We start from the raw sequence: 17263 nt of genomic DNA on the forward strand, positions 1-17263 counted from the left end.
GAAAGGAAGACAGAGGAAGGGGGTAAAAATGTAGAGACTTCTTGTAATTGTCCATGCTATTATTTCAACAGAAAAGTTGTCTCAAGTCACTTGCCTGAATTTCCTTATACAGAGAGGGGTGACTAGAGACAGCAATGAAAGACTTAGCTACTCCTTGAGAATGAGGATTGTGTGGAACCTGTGAATATCTACAGGTGCCTGACACACGTTCTAAGTAGCAGTCACTTCTAGAAGGAATCTTAAATAATTTGTCATAATAGTGGTTTACTTTAGAATGAATGTGATGATAATGTGCTCTTTCTTCATCCATATGACATGTTGCTCAAAATACAAAATAAAGGATGTGGGCCACAAAGTAGGGCTCTTTAGGAATGCTGAATGAACATAATGAAGGGATAAGAGTTATGAAAGAAACAAAAAGGCTAAGATAAAGAGAAAAATAAAAGACAATCACCAAAATTTCACATTTCAAATCTAAGTAATTTGCTTATAGCAAAAAGCATCTGGGAAAGTATAGACCAACATATGCTTCAGTTTTGAGAAATAAGCATTCTACTCAGAGAAGACTAGGGCTAACACTAGATGGAACCTAGATAATGATAGCTTGGGGAGTATATAAGTGAGATGCACGAATATCTTAGTTAATTGAAACTAAAGAGTCAAAAATGGTGATCCCACATATACAGGCAACTATGTTCATTTCAAATATATTTCAGTAAGCATTTAATCTCAAAAGCAATCCTAAAGTTATATAAATGGTACTGGAAACCAGCTTCAGTTAATTTTCAGTAATGGGATTTGAACTTAGGGCCCCCAGTGTCCCAGGCAGGCATTCTATTGTTGAGCCTCTGGCCCATGCTTCTGTTAATTCTAATGGGGTATTCCCTTAAAGAGGCTAATTGGCTTTCTCAGCATCACACTGAGGATAAAAGTAAGAAGTTTAAGGTATGAGTCCAGATCTTTGGATTCCAAATATGCAGCTTTTACCAGAACCCGAAATGGGAATTAGGCCCCTTTGCTCCTAAAATGTTTTGAAAACAGAATGACACCCTATCACATTCAATAAAATATTTTTTTCTAAAATAGAATTGTACACACATATCAATACTATCAGAAATGTAAAGTCATGCCTTAATCCTCTATAATCTAAAAGAACATTTTAATTTCCATGCTTCTCTGTATTAGTTGTCCATTGGGAAACATAATTTTAACAACAATATAGTTTCTTAAATATAATTTTGGATGATATCAATAACTTAGGAATCTCAGCTCAAGTGTGTGTGTGTGTGTGTGTGTGTGTGTGTGTGTGTGTGTGTGTGTGTGTGTGTTAAATGCCATCAGCACATGCTTTAAATAATTTCTTTGGAAAAAAGTTCTCCACACCCCACTTTTTTTCTGGTGGTTGTGGGGCTTGAATTCAGGGCGTGGGCACTGTCCCTGAGCTCTTTTGCTCAAGGCTAGTGCTCTATCACTTTGAGCCACAGCTCCACTACTGGTTTTCTGGTAGTTAACTGGACATAAAGAGTCTCACAGACTTTCCTGTGTGTGCAGGCTTTGAGCCACTCAGATCTCAACCTCCTGAGTAGCTAGGATTATAGGCATGAGCCACCAGTGTCTGTCTAAAAATTCCCTTAAGTTTTATGATGAGGCTAGAACTAAAAGGTAAAAGCTTTTTGAATTATAATAAATTTCCCAGTTTAAAATTATGAATATGACTATCAACAATTTTAGGTACCCTTTAAGAAACAATTATTAATGCATGTCTTTTATAGCAAAATTAGTATAACCTCTTGCTATATTTGGAAATAACTTTTATTTAAAAATACTGTGTGTGTGTGTGTGTGTGTGTGTGTGTGTGTGTGTCAGTTGAGAGGCTTGATTTCAAGACCTGGGTGCTGTCCCTGAGTTCTTTTGATCAAGGCTAGCACTCTACTACTTTGAACCATAGCTCTACTTCCTAAAAATGTATTTTTTTATGTGCAGGGATATTCTTTCCCTTTTGCTAACAACACAATTATGATAAGAAAAGAATGTATACAGAATTTATCTGAAGAACTCAAAGAACTCTGTAGTTATGGTCATTGCTCCTCAATAACTCAGGGAAGATGAACTGATTTCAGACAGATGGGAGTCTCTGAGTGTGCCAAGCACCGCGCCATCCCCACAGTTCAACTCCTGATGAAACCAAACACAAGTTTCATATCAAACCCCACTTTATAGTTACCAGCAATGAAAAACACAATGGTTTCTTAAGAAAAAACTGATTTAGGATTGAGTGCTCATCAAGATCAATATAGGCTTAGCTGTGCAGAACCTTATAACATGACACGAGTTTGTGACCTGCTTGGAGAATTTCCAGATTAGCATTCTGGATAAAAGAGTTTCCAGTATACAGAATTTCCTTCCATTTTATGGTGACTCAGACTGTCTCATAAAACTTCAAGATTAAGGCAAATCATTTATTTCATCTTTTTTGAGTAAATTAGAAAAGCTTTAAAAATTATTACAGAATTTAAGAGGTTACTTAGCTTACCTACAGTTTATCAGAGTTGAGGAGATGGGAGCTCAGAAAGATGAAGGTTGGGCACACTTATGGGGTTTGGAGCAAAAGTCAGCAATCCAATGTTCTGTCCAGTTCTCTTTCCACTGAAGCTCTTTCCACTAAAGCAACAGAATCCTGAGCAAGAATCATGACTGCATATCTGTTATCAAAAACAGTCAACCCTTCCTTTCTCCTTTCTTCAGCTTCGTTGTGTTGAAGATCTTCAGACAATTCAAATAATCAAGATTTTACAATATGAAAAGAAATTGGCCAAAATGTGCTTTTTGATGGCCCTCACTTTCCTCATGTGCTGGATGCCTTATATCGTGACCTGCTTCTTGGTGGTTAATAGTCATGGTCACTTGGTCACTCCAACAATATCTATTGTTTCTTACCTTTTGGCTAAATCAAGCACCATATACAACCCAGTTATTTATATCTTCATGATCAGAAAGGTAAGCTTTGTCATTAAGCCACTGTTTATACCCTGGGGGTGGGGGTGGGGAATACGTCTTTATAGAAAAATTTCAGAACAGCTTCAGTGATGAAAAATCAAATCAAGAATTTGATAGAAGCCGGGCGCTGGTGGCTCACGCCTGTAATCCTAGCTACTCAGGAGGCTGAGATCTGAGGATCGCAGTTCAAAGCCAGCCCGGGCAGGAGAGACTGTGAGACTCCTATCTCCAATAAACCACCAGAAAACCGGAAGTGGCGCTGTAGCTCAAGTGGTAGAGCGCTCGCCTTGAGCTGAAGAGCGCCCAGGCCCAGAGTTCAAGCCCCACGGCCGACCGAGAAAAAAAAAAAAAAAGAATTTGATAGAAAAGGAAATGATACCAGACAGGGTATAGGCTATTACCAAAATAATAGCTCTGTGCTATTAATAGAGGGATACACTTTTTAGGTAAAATATTATTAAAATTATCCTTAATTCATCAAAAATATTTTATGTTTATCACTAAGTTATTAAATTAAAAACAAGTTTATACATTTACCTCTTACTGAACTATGCAGCATACTCATTAATTTTACCATGAAGCATATGCTAATCTTACTCTTTATTTGTAGGTTATGAAATGCAGGACTAGAACTTTAAATATTTTAAATATAGTCATTGATAATTTAGTGTGTCTTTCTCTCAAAGAAGGAGCTCTAAACAATGCTTCTAACCTTTATGTAAAATATAATAAAAAGTACATGGCACAGTTTGGTATCTCTGCGCACCCAACACACATAGACCTAATGTTTCTGGTTCCTGAAAACACACTTCTAAAAAGTTACAACAAATAAAAGCAATCATTAAGACACTGGGTCTGGTTCACAATTTTTAGGAGAAAACATTTTTTGGTCCATATACTCAACCCTTACAATAATACATCTTTAGCACTACACTGGACTTACCAAACAATGATTTGATAAATTCACACTCAAACAAATAACTCTTTTTAAATTGAATATAAACTAAATGCTAATTCTAGGGACTGTTAAGTGGTGACTCATGACCATGTATAGCACATGTAAATAGAAAGTTAATTATGCCTTCTGTTTAGATCAATGTTCGATGCATGAACTTTCCCAGATGAAGGAAAATCAGTAAAAATACCACAGATACATACATCCATTTCTGCCTTTTTGTTTGTTTGTTTTTGTTGTTTTTTGTGGGTCATGGGGTTTGAACTCTGGGCCTGGGCGCTGTGCCTCAGCTCTTCAGCTCAAGGCAAGTGCTCCACCACTTGAGCCACAGAGCCACTTTTGGTTTTCTTGTGGTTAATTAGAGATAAAATTCTCACGGAATTTCCTGCCCCAGCTGGCTTTGAGCTGCGATTCTCTGATTTCAGCCTCCTGAGTAGCTAGGATTACAGGAGTGAGCCACCGGCACTTGGCTCATTTCTGCTTTCTTTAACTCCTTTACATAGCAATTTTGCTTAATCATTTTTTCTTGAATGTGAACCCAGATGAGGAGCCAGATGTTTACTTAATAACCTTTCTGTTCTCTCAGTTTCGAAGATCCCTCTTGCAGCTCCTATGTTTCCGGTTGCTGAGATGCCAGCGGCCGGCCAAAGACCTACCAGCGGCCGGAAGTGAGATGCAGATTAGACCCATTGTGATGTCACAGAAAGATGGGGACAGGCCAAAGAAGAAAGTGACTTTTAACTCTTCTTCCATCATTTTTATCATCACCAGTGATGAACCTCTGTCAGTTGATGACAGTGTCAGAAGCAGTGGGTCCAAAGCTGATGTAATCCAAGTTCGTCCTTTGTAGAAATGAAAGATGGAGCCTTGGATTGGACACTGTGTTTGGATTTCCATTATAAGGATTGTTCTAGAATCCCCATTCGATATAATATGAACAGAACTTTTATGGCCCAGCAGGATATGGGGACTGCCATATGTTCTGTGGACTCATGAAGTGATAGTGAGGCAAATTGTTTTAATTCAATAGGTGCTTTACATGAAGAACCACTTATGGCACCATCATCTTCTAATGTGGTGGAATTTCCATTTAAAAATATTTTTAAGTGACTCTATTTGCCAAAGCACATCATTTTCCTCAAAGTTATTTCACTCTAAAAATAGTGTCTCATAAACACGTGTGAAATAACAGATGTCTGTGTTTTCTGTGACGTTGGATTTTATTCAGTGTCATATTGTGTGTCTGACCAAATTTAGTTTCTTACAGAACTAATTCTGGAATGAAAATCCCTATCTTTAAAACAAAAGGCTGTTCTTGCAAACACATAGTTTAAACACATGATAAAAAGGAAATTCACATGAATAGGCTGCTGAGCAAGCTGCAGAAGATGCAAGTAAGAGCATCATAACCAACAGAATAGGATGGTGTCAGGGTAGCTGTGGTATATGGTTAATTCTGTAGTAGACAACACCCATGAGAAAGGTAATGATGATGGTAGTTGGTTACATTTCAAATGTGAGTGTGACAGGTGTTTATTTTTTCTTTTAATAATTTTTCACATTTTGACAAGAGTTCTGGATTTAGAAAAGGAGTGCTCAGTAAACCAACATACCTGAAGATGAAAAGTGTTCAAGTGTATTCATAAGAAGTGTTATTTATTCTTCATTTCTTATCAGTCAGTCCACAGGAAGGGCAAGGTAACCACCAGGTACAACTCTGGGCACCTTCCAGCAGAGAGATGACACCAAAGGAATCAATGTAACAAACTCCCTACTTATTTGCCTTCCTGCAAGTTGTTGTCCTCAAATTCTCAATGTCCTTTTTCTTTTTCTGGTCACTTCTCTAGTTATTTTCCTTTGTTAAAGATGCTGCATACACGAGGGAGTGTTAAACTTGCTCTTTGAGCTTTACTTATTCTGTGGGTGTTTCCCACATACACATGGAATGTGTACATGTTCATACACTTCTATTTGTTTTTTTCTCTTATCCATCTGTGTTTCATTATGGAATGAACCTAAGGTAGAACAAGACAAAAGTTATTGCTCCTCCCCTAGACATGGGCTATTAGGACTCAAGAATGCCTTTGACAATACAGAAAACACTGAGTCATTAATTTTATTGCCTAGTTTTTATTTCCTATATAACTCTCCTAGTGTTATCTCATTCTCATTAATCATATTTGAAGGACTTCGAAGTGATTCATCAGCCTATTAAGGAAGTAAGAACCAAAAAAAATTATTTCACCAAATTCCCCTGTGAAAACCAGTCTTATGGCCAATTCTGTCACCATACGTAGTTCAAGAATGAGCTAGTAATAAGCACTAAATTGCTTCTGGGGGTCTGAAATGAAATAAAATATGACTTCATATTTCTGTAAAACTTATCTCTCTCTGTTTCCTTTCTGCTCTTGTGTATGTAGATATTTGCTTTGTAAATAAAATCCTTTCTTATCCTTCATTTAGTATGTCATTAGTGGCCTTTTCCTTTGGAAGGTATTTGAAGACTAATAAATAAAACATTCATTCTGGAACTCTTTGGGACTCTACTGAATACCTCCTTTACCTATATGACTGACAAAAAAATCATCTTAAAATAGTTGTTCAAAAGAGTTCCAATTCAATACATCAGTTTATAAGTTCCAAACATCCATCAATGTCACTCTTCCTCTCCCCGCCTTTTTTTTCAGTTGTGGGGCTTGAACTCTGGGCCTGGGCGCTGTCCCTCAGCTTTTCAGCTCAAGGCTAGTGCTCTACCACTTGAACCAAAGCGCCACTTCCAGTTTTCTGTTTGTTAATTGGAGGTAAGAGTTTCACAGACTTTCCTGCCCAGGATAGCTCAGCTTCCTGAGTTGTTAGGATTACAGATGTGAACCATCTGTGTCTGCTCTTCCTTTCTCCTTGATCTCTCCCAGTGTCACCCATCCCTTCAAGCTACTGGGTTCCATTTTCACAAATGTTCACTAAATGCTAGGATTTTTCTCTCATTCTTGATCATCTGCCTCATTCCCCTTGATCTCCCCCACTCCTGATAACCGATGTCCCAGCTTCCTAGCATTTGTTTTCTGAAACTGTAAGTTAGTTGTTCATAGGCGTTGTACCATAGGAGTTGTCCCCTGAATATATCATAATTTATTCAATTTGTGTATAGCTACACATGACTTTATATAAACTGATTTTTTTCAAGTGAGTCTGTGAATGAGACAAGTTCCCTCTAGATGATGAAGTGGTCTGTATTCCACAGGGTTGTGTCTCAGTACTGTTGTGAGTCCTGTTAGGTCTTTAAAGAAAACGCATAAACGGTAAAGTCCTGCTGGGGCCTTATTTTCTGAGAAGTGAAAACAATCAGCCACTGAAATTTCAAATTTAAATGTAGAATTCTGCATCATGACGTGGAGGGGAAGCTGTGGGTTTGCAAAAAATAGCTGTGGATTTCCCCCTATCAATTGCAAGTAACACAGTCTACATTATGCTAATTATATACAGATAACTGTCTTCCAGCAATAAATTAAATATGGTGATGAAGCCGTCCTTTTTCTGATCCTTGTCAGAGAAATCACACATTTTTTTTACTTTGGGATCTTTCTATCACTGCCAGTGAATGGGAGGATTTATTGTAGTGACTGCATGGAGTTTGAAGGAAAACGTGCCCCATATTGCAGGAGTAGACTGTTCCAGTTCCATGGCAGTCTTAAGTAGTGTAGAGGTCTCCGGGACAGGTGTTGCACAAGGAGGTATGCACTACCAATGGCCACCAGGGATCCAAACATACAGAGTCCTTTGTTTATCACCTGCAAGGACAGCAAGAATCTGTACCATCCAGAGATTGAGATTTTATACCTCAACTTTCCACTTACACAATTTCCTCTCCATCCTTTATCCTGAAACAGCAACTGAATTGTTTGATTTCTGATTGAGATCATACCCTATTGTCGGGCCTTCTGTCCTGCCATTATCTCTTTGAGGTCTGTGACCCAATTTTGTTCACTTGAGAGTAGATAAATCTTGATTCTTGCCTAATGATTCTCCACACAACAAAATGATCTGTCTAAAATTCAAATGGAATTGCTGAGCTTTCTTTGGACCCTTTGTTTCTCTTAAGCTAATACTTAGGATGCTAAAGGCCCAGTCCACCTTTCCAGCCATCTCTCTGTTTATTCTCACCCCTGTGTGCTGGCTTCCATTTCACTGAATTGCTTATTCTTTCTATTGAAGCCTGTTGCTTACATTACTTCAGCCTTTACCTGTATAGCCCAATTCCCTGTCTCCCCGGGAGCTGTAAATCTCTAAACACCACAGTTGTCCATCTTCCCTAATAGCCTCTGAGCCTTGTGCAAGGTTGGGCCTGAATCTTGCCCATCCCTGTTCTCAGTATCCATGAATTCAATCAAACTATTGTTAAATGAATGAAAGGAGTTATAATCTTAAATTGGATAATCACCAATCAGAATCCCATTTAATGGCATTTAGATTAGCTGCCCAGTGCATTGCATTAGGATCAAATAGTGTTTGCATTGGAATTGGTAATTCAGTTCTGTTGGATTTTTTAAAAATAACTTAAACCCATAAAAACATTTTACGATGCAAATGTCAGGAATGGATCACATTCTAAAATAAAGAGCTGAATGAAATAAGAATGTCAGTTTCTTTTTTGAATCTCTTCAGGAGTTTTCTCTATCTCCCTCTTCCTTTCTCTTTCTCCTTGTCCTTTATATTTCTCTCTCTCTGCTTCTTCTGCATAGTTGTTCAGTTTTCCCTCTGTCTTCTGTGCATAGAAGAGTAGTTTTTTTTTTGTTTGGATAGCAAACATTTGGTATTTTTCCTGTAATTTCTGTATTCTTATATAACAAATATGACCTCAACAATACAACACTTCACCATACCATATTTTTATTGTACTAATGTAACTTATTCCGTTAAAAACAAAAGAAAGAAATTAATTGTCTAACCTTGTTTTGCCAATGCCAGCGCTGCACTGCCTCATGGTATCTTATTCTGGAAAAAGTGACCTGTCAGGACATTTACGACATATTTGTGTGTATTCTTAAATAATTAAGCAAGCATTTCAAACACAGTAAAGTCTTTAACCAGACCTTACCATTGTATAGAGAGGGATAAAGGTAGATGGCATAATAGCATGAAGAAATCTCTCTAAGTTCTTTCGAAAAATGAACCACAAGGAGTTGACATGGGACCGCATCTGCAATGATGGGAAAAATTCTTTATAAATAGCTGAATTAATTTTCTTCCAACAACTAATCATTACTCTTCATTCCCACTCATCACAATGCTGTACACAAAGTAGGGAAATTCCCACTTCCACGATAGTTATTTGAATTCCTTCAAAGAAATTTCAGTAGGTTAAATGTACAGTGATTAACATGAAACTGATCAGCAGGATCTGTTTTGCTCAGTGATCAGCATAGGAGCTCTATTTTCCCAAAGAATTTGTTCATCCAGATTTATAGATGATGTGTGAACTCAAAGTTTAGACCTCTTTCTGTTGCTTCTTGGCTGGTTTATAATACTGTTTATTACAACAAGCGATTTCTTTTAAAGCATGTGTGTCTCAATCTAGTATTCCTTATCAGGACCCATATTGTGTTACTGTAGCTCCTTTGTTTTTAGACTTAGGCAATATACAGCAATAAACTCTTCCATTCTCTTCTAGAACTTCTCTTCACAAGCATGATACAGTTCCACTCAAATTGGTGACCATTTTATTTCTCTTTGGGAGAAGTGAAAAACAGTGACTTTTCCTCAAATAATTAGCCTATAAATTGTTGTTAGTTTGAGGATTGCTAAAACCCATCCTCCTCCTGCTTCAGCCCCAGAAGGGCTCAGCTCTATCTTGTGGATTTTTCATTCCATTATTTATAAAACTATAATCACAACCACTTGAGATCTCGTCATGTGACTCATTCAAAAATGGAAAGAATAGGCATTTCTTTAAATGCATATTTAATGCATTTCTTTTGGACCACTAATTTCTTTAGAATTATGCACTTTTTTTTAGTACATAAGACTTCAAAGGATAATATTCCATGTGTCTTTAAATATGCAGGTTTATTGTGAACAATGGAAAGGTAATTTAATGTTTCTTATATTTTCATATTTTAGTACTTATTGTATTCTGTTTTATTTGTATAATATTTATTTCATTTAATACTTAATTTTAATTATAACATTTTAATATTAATTTCATTCTTATATTTTATAATTATATAAACACAGCCCAAAAGATAATTTGGAGATAACACAAAATTGTATTTGAGGATGTGTTAATACATTTTCACTTATTTTTCTAAATGTTTAAGGTATGAACCTATGAGTAATTAAACATTTTGTCATTTCTGTTGATTCTTAAATGTCCCATTAATAAAGATTGAAATAATGTGTTTTAAAGAGGGGTAGTTATTGTCACTAGCTACATAATCAGAGCACCATGCTTTAGGAACACTGTGTGTGTGTGTGTGTGTGTGTGTGTGTGTGTGTGTGTGTGTGTGTGTGTGTGTTCTTATCCACATCCACTCATGCAGCATGCAATAGATGGGACTCAGCAAAGAGGGGGGAAAAGAATTGCTTATCTGTAAGTGAAGCATTTCAGAGAAGAGGGTCAAACTTTCCTTACCTCTACATAATTGTACATAGATAGGTCTGAAATTGCATGGTCATCTGGAATCCTAAATCTTGAGAATTCAGGAAGACACATACCTAGAAACCAAATTAAATAATAATAAGAAAATAAATAAGAAAAACAATGTACAAAAACATGCCTGATTCTATGTAAGTCAAGTGAAAATGGTATATTCACTACCAATATTCTCTCTAATATTTTCTCAAGTATAGAAAGCATACTGTGTGACTTAGAAGCTGTGATTATTAGTATTTTCTGTCAGTCCTGGGGCATGAACTTTGGGCCTGAATGTTGGCCTTGGGCTTTTTTGCTCAAGGCTAGCACTTTACCACTTAAGCACCAGCTCTACTTCTGGCTTTTTTGTATTTATTTGGAGATAAGAGTCTCATGGCCTTTTCTACTTGGGTTGGCTTCAAACTGTGATCCTCCTGAACTCAGCCTCCTGAGCAGCTAGGATTACAGGTATGAGCTACCAGCTCCCACCCAAGTTGTGATTACTGAGCAATGCCCATACTATATTTTTGTTGCCATAAAGCTAGAATATGTTTGTTGAATTGAAACCCCTTTGCACAACTAAAGATAATTAAAAATTAAAAATTAAATAAATAATAAAGTTAATTGTTGTGGTAAGATTACACTTGTTGGTTGGTTAAGAAAAGCATAATTTTCTTTGTTTCAGAGATGGCAATGGGTTCTTATAAACCACTGTAAGTAACCCTTAACCCTGCCCACTTGTTCCATTGCACTACACATACACACTTCATCTGTTTAAATACCCATCTTCTGTTATTTGGTGAATGCCTAGAATACAGGTTCCATGTCTCCTTCATATTTAACATTTTAAACTGGTTTGTTGCTAGTCATTTGGCAAATGACTAGCAAGTAAACAACCAAACAACTTCACCTTTTAGAAATGCTATTTATATAGCAAGAAAATCTGTGCTGAAGTTCCAGCTTTGCTATTTCCTGGCTACATGACTGTAAGCAAGTTTATTAACTATCTCCAATTCCTCACCTGTAAAATGAGGACACTAGTATCAATGATGCTTTGGGGGAGGACCAAAGGAGATAATTTGAAAAGTAACAAGATGCCCCACACATGTCAAATGTTCAGTGATGTTATTTATTATTCTTTTTCTCAATTATTATTGTTTTAATCTCTACTCTCAAGTATTCAAAACTAGGGATGACAGTATGTTCTGCTACAGAATCCCAAACCAATTAGCTGAAAGCTAAAAGGGGAAAAATAACACCCTCTTGTTTTTGAGCATTGTGTGTATAATGGGAAAAAGAGAAGAGAGGAAGAAAAGGAAGAAGGAGAAGGAGAATGAAAGGAGGTGGAGGAGGAGGAGAATGGAGGAGGAAGAGAATGGTGGAGGAGGTGGAAAAGGAAAAGAAGAAGGAGGAAGTGAAGGAGGAGAAGAAGGAGAAGAGGAGGGTAAGTAGGAGGATAAGAAGGATGAAGGGAGAGGGAGAAAGAGAAGTGGAGGAGGAAGACGAAGAAGAGGAAGAAGAGCCATCTTTTAGATCCAGGCACCTGCGTACTTTCTAGATAATACAATGCACATATACTACAAGCTTTATTTATTTATTTATTTATTTATTTTTGTCCATCATGGGGTCTGAACTCTAGGTCTGGGCACTGTCCCTCAGCTCTTCAGCTGAAGGCTAGCGCTCTACCACTTGAGCTACAGTACCACTTCTGGCTTTTTCTGCTTATGTGCTACTGAGGAATCGAACCCAGGGCCTCATGCATGTGAGGCAATCACTCTACCACCAAGCCACATTCCTAACCCACTACAAGCTTTTATGACTTTTGTCACGCTAAATCTTTACATGAATGAGTCACTTACATAGCCTTTTCTAGAGTTTGGATTGTCTGTGTACTTCAAAAGTGTATGTGTAATAGATTCCTTCCCCAGGAACTTGCTATTGGGAGGTAGGGATTTCTGAGAAATCTTTGAACCTCTGGAGTGTGGGATATCTGCACATAGGATTGTGGGACTTCTTTTCCTTCTGTCCAGGCCTGGTGGTGAATGGTTTGCTCTGCCACTTGCTCCCCATGATGGTAATACTGCCCTTCCATCGGCCCAGAGCAATCAGGTCCAATGGATCATGAACTGCAACTTACAAAACTGTGAGCCAAAACAACCACCTTTTTATCTTTGTGATCTGATTGCGTCAAGCATTTGTTATCATAATGGAAAGCTAACTAATATAGACATTCAGGAACAAATGTTAAATAACTGCCAGTTCCCTCTCTGGGTGCTCATAGTCTGACATGGGTTCTATGTCTGTTATATCTGTTAATACAAAACTTTTAATAAACCTGGGTAGGGAATGTGTGAATGGGTTTGTGATCACAGAGGATCAAAAACAAGTTCACATTCATCAACAAGGGTAGGCTGTGCCCAAGAGAGAAATTTTACTTACTAAAATCATTATTGAATTTGTCCATTAATTCATCAAATACCAAGCAGTCTTCAAAGCCCTAAACAAGAAGAAAAAGAGGAAAAGTCAACTAAAATAATTAAAATTTTTTGACAGGAATAAAACTAAATGAATGGGCTTTTTATTCACAAACAGAGCACAGCAACTGGGTTTCCAAAACCTGGTTTAGAGATATTATAAAGACCATCAGCCGGGCGCTGGTGGCTCACGCCTGTAATCCTAGCTACTCAGGAGGCTGAGATCTGAGGATCGCGGTTCAAAGCCAGCCCGGGCAGGAGAGACCGTGAGACTCCTATCTCCAATAAACCACCAGAAAACCGGAAGTGTAGAGTGCTCGCCTTGAGCTGAAGAGCTGAGGGACAGCGCCCAGGCCCAGAGTTCAAGCCCCACGGCCGACAAAAAAAAAAAAAAAAAAAAAAGACCATCAGCTGCACTTTTGATGTGTTGTTTTTGCAAAATTTATGTTTGCAATGTTTACAATGAATTTCAAGTTGACCATGTTGTCATTGTGAGGATTAAAGAAGAATAAACATTAATGGGAAATGAGTGAAGAATATTATAATATTACACAACATTACAATATTATGAAGACAACATAAAGCCCGCCAAACTCCGAGAGAAAAGGGGGAGGCTTGGAGAAGGGGAGCAATCGGAATTTGGTGAGACTGGTTAATTTGTTCATAGCGTACTGTGTACATAAATGGAAATATCACAATAAACTCGCTCACAGTAAACAATGCGTGCCAACTGAAAAATATAATGATTTTAGCTGTGTGCTGATGGAGGCTGAGATCTGAGGATTACAGTTTGAAACTAACCCAGGCAGGAAAGTTGGTGAGACTGTTATTTCCAATAAACCACCAAAAAGCCAGAAATGGAATTATGGCTCAATGGTATATTTTAAAAATAAAAACAAACAATTACATATTTCTACCATGAGCTTTAGAATTTTGTTTAAATTACTCAGGTCTTTGAGAGTTATATTTATCTGGGTCTGGTGGTTCATACCTATGATTACCAGCATTTAGTAGGCTGAGACAGGAAGATCACAAATTTGAGGCCAATCCAAGCTATTTAGCAAGTTCTAGGCCACTTTAACAACATCGGCAGACAAAAAACTGAAAAAAGGTTCATACTTAAAACAATGTAATGATAGGATACAATTATTTGGCATCTATAATTCAAGATTAAAGCAAATTTTAAAAAATGAAGAACTCCACAAAATGTATGTTAAATGCAGTTCCCACTGAATTTCTTTGCAAGAAAATTGGAAACTATGTTTTCATTTTTCCAGTAACTCAACGTATAGTTTTAGAGACAATAGGAACATATAATCAATATTCTATATTGATTATAAAGATTACATCTGAAACAAGTAAATGTATTTATCTAATGAACAGTAGTATGTAGATTTTTTTAGAAATAAGAAATAGCAGATGTTTTATTCATTTATTCTTCCCCAAAATTTGAGATATGCCTTATTAAAATCTCATTTTCCATATGTCAAATGAAAGATAAGTAAGGTGTGAAGACCATTCTGTGGTGAATGCTGGAGTCATGGCATTTTAATGCCAATCTTGGGCTCTTTCCCACTAGGTTACAATGATGTCTTCTATTTTGATTGAAATCATGGCTTTGCATTGGCAGAGGATGTGCTTGGTTACTCAAGGCACACCCCAGTCCTTTTGGTTTTATGTGGTTGTTCAGATAGAACCTTGTTGCTGGCCTCAGACTTCCAGTTTTCCTGATCTTTGCTTTGAAAGTAGTAGGGAGACACCTTGCTTGATTTTATGTCTTCCTTCTCATGCTTTGTAAAACAAAATACTCATTGCTGCTTTGTGGAAAATCTGACTGAATATATTCCTGTTAGTTTTCTTGCAAAAATATTCTAATTTCTGAAATAATTATGCATTGTAATTATTAAAATATTATATTATTATAATATAATATAAATATTATAATGATTAGACAATTTTAACATTTCTTAAACTTAGTATTTGAGTACTATTTTTCTTTCTGAAACTTCTTTCTAGCCCAGATAGTAAAATTTCCATGAAGGTGGTAATACTCAACATCTAATGTGTTTCACAGTTTTATATTTCCCTTTATTTTAGAAATACCAAGTGGAAAAGAAATGGATAATTTAGAAATCTTTTTTTTCTTTGAAGCTTGCTGTATAAATTTATGCGTACTTTCTAGAAAAGTTTTATTTTCAAATTAAAGTCCTGAACTGCTAAAACCAGCTTTTTGAATTTCAAGCTTTAATTACTTTTCTGACTAAACAGCATATGATATTATGCTTTATGCATTTTTCAACATTGCATTATTGGATCAAGTTTCCACAACCTGCTATAGTTGGCTAAGCAACTGGAATGAATGCTGACTTGAAGTATTCTTCAGTCCATATGGGGATTGTTTTGGTTGAAGTTTTATTTGAGCCTTGTTAACTAAGATGAACCTGGAAATATTTTAGAAACTTCCCAAGGGAAAAGAACTCACCGCATTCATTCCTTGCCCAAAAAACGGGACAATGGCATGAGCTGCGTCTCCCATCAGCACACAATGTGACTTCAAGTGGAAAGAAGAACATTTTATGGATATCATGGGCTGAGCAGGCAGCAGAAAGAAATCTTGCACCAGGGCTTGTCTTCAGAGAAAAATAACAGAATGTGGAGATGTTAAATTGGATTATAAATGTTAGTGAGCATTTTCAGATTGATTGGCTTTGTTACCACACTATTTTCTGAACAATGTGCAGCAACACCAGGAATAAACACCGGGAAAACTCTTGTAGTTATAGTGCTAAACTTCTACTGATTTAATTACTTTCTTAGTTTCGGGAAAATGTCAATCACATCCCCCAAAGACAAATTCGGCAGCATTTGAATAAGGTGAAATATTTATGTCTTGTCACGAAAATATTGTTATGGAATATTCAAATATATGGATGCATTGTAGGCTTCTAAACAAATATTGAACAGATACTATTGTGCATTTGATTAGGCTACAACAAACCAAAGCTTAATTAATAGGTACACTTATGTATTTGGAGATGGACAATAGTAATCAAATTACTATTGGATAGCTTGGACTATGTGTGGTCAAAGGAGATACACTTCTAGTTGGTCTAGAGGAATAAATTCATGAGCTCTATCATTCAATGTGGTGAATATAATAAAAACAAACAAAAGCCTACTAGAGTTTTATGCAACAATACACACCCTCAAGAATCTTAAGTATCGTGAGTGGCCATGGGGCCATTTTTAAAATACATAAAAGCTAAATTTAGGTTGCAGATTTCTCTTGATGGGTGGATAAGGAAAGATCAGTATAAACTGGATAGTTTTTCAGAAAAGGATGCAAGCTAGTAATTTAAAAAAATTGCTACGGGTCAACAATGTGATTTTCTTTCTATATAATTAACTTGTTTTATTTGCATAACTACCCTAAAAGGCAGATATTCGGACATCATTTTAAAGGTGAGACTCAAGTAAGTATGGGATAGAAGTAGAGTCAAAATCTTGCATTTTTGGAGGTCACGATGTTGAGTGAGATAAGCTAAGCTCAAAAAGACAAACGTTCCATGTTTTCACTCATTTGTGGAATATATAAATACACTCACATATATACACAAATACAATATAATATATAGAGAGAGTGAGACCATGATTATAATTCTAGGACTACTTGGTGGTGAAGGGAAGAAAAGAGAGGAAAAGAGAAATACAGAGAGTGAATGATATTAAATGTATAGTATTTATGCAAATGGAAAAAGTAGAAAAGAGATCAACTGAGGAAGTCAATCTGATTAAAGTATAATATAGGCACATGGGAAGAATCATAGGAAAAATCTCTTTTTAAAATTATTATACACCAGAAAATAATGACAAATAGAATGACAAAAAGAAAGTAAATCAAGCGTTGTTGAAGAGTAAATATCAACAGGTGGAGAGAGAAACAAAAGAAAGGATGAATGAAGTTGAATATGGTTGAAGTAATTTGTGTCCGTACTTAAATAGAAATTGTTGAAATTGTTGTTGTTGTTGTTTTGTTGGTTGTGGGGGCTGAACTCTGGGCCCGGTACCATCCCTCAGCTCTTCAGCTCAAGGCTAGGGCCCTACTACTTGAACCACAATGCCACTTTCGGCTTTTTTCTGCATACATGGTGCTGGGGAATTGAATCCAGGGCCTCATGCATGCGAGGCACACTTACCACTAAGCCAACT

The 17263-nt window shown here is 36.7% G+C and overlaps 2 protein-coding genes across 3 annotated transcripts in view; one reads left to right on the plus strand and one right to left on the minus strand.

Moving 5' to 3' along the window:
• The window catches only part of Opn3 (opsin 3), a 30336-nt gene extending 25534 nt beyond the window's left edge, over positions 1–4802 (plus strand). The window contains exons 3-4 of the mRNA XM_070034264.1: positions 2746–2997; positions 4539–4802. Coding sequence (XP_069890365.1) covers positions 2746–2997; positions 4539–4802 — 516 coding nt within the window. The remainder of the gene's footprint in view (positions 1–2745; positions 2998–4538) is intronic.
• A 1079-nt stretch (positions 4803–5881) lies between these two features.
• The window catches only part of Kmo (kynurenine 3-monooxygenase), a 31677-nt gene continuing 20295 nt past the window's right edge, over positions 5882–17263 (minus strand). The window contains exons 10-15 of one of the 2 annotated variants that reach the window (XM_070034263.1): positions 15537–15684; positions 13020–13077; positions 10581–10663; positions 9048–9149; positions 8899–8958; positions 5882–5967 (exon numbers count right to left, since the gene is read on the minus strand). In XM_070034263.1, coding sequence (XP_069890364.1) covers positions 5920–5967; positions 8899–8958; positions 9048–9149; positions 10581–10663; positions 13020–13077; positions 15537–15684 — 499 coding nt within the window. In that variant the 3' untranslated portion in view covers positions 5882–5919. Of the gene's footprint in view, positions 5968–7560; positions 7741–8898; positions 8959–9047; positions 9150–10580; positions 10664–13019; positions 13078–15536; positions 15685–17263 lie in introns of those variants that run through there. The other variant, XM_070034262.1, reaches the window with a different exon arrangement.

This window comes from Dipodomys merriami, unplaced genomic scaffold (genome assembly GCF_024711535.1).
Source record: "Dipodomys merriami isolate MVZ:Mamm:240054 unplaced genomic scaffold, mDipMer1.0.p SCAF_24, whole genome shotgun sequence".
Lineage (NCBI taxonomy): Eukaryota > Metazoa > Chordata > Mammalia > Rodentia > Heteromyidae > Dipodomys > Dipodomys merriami.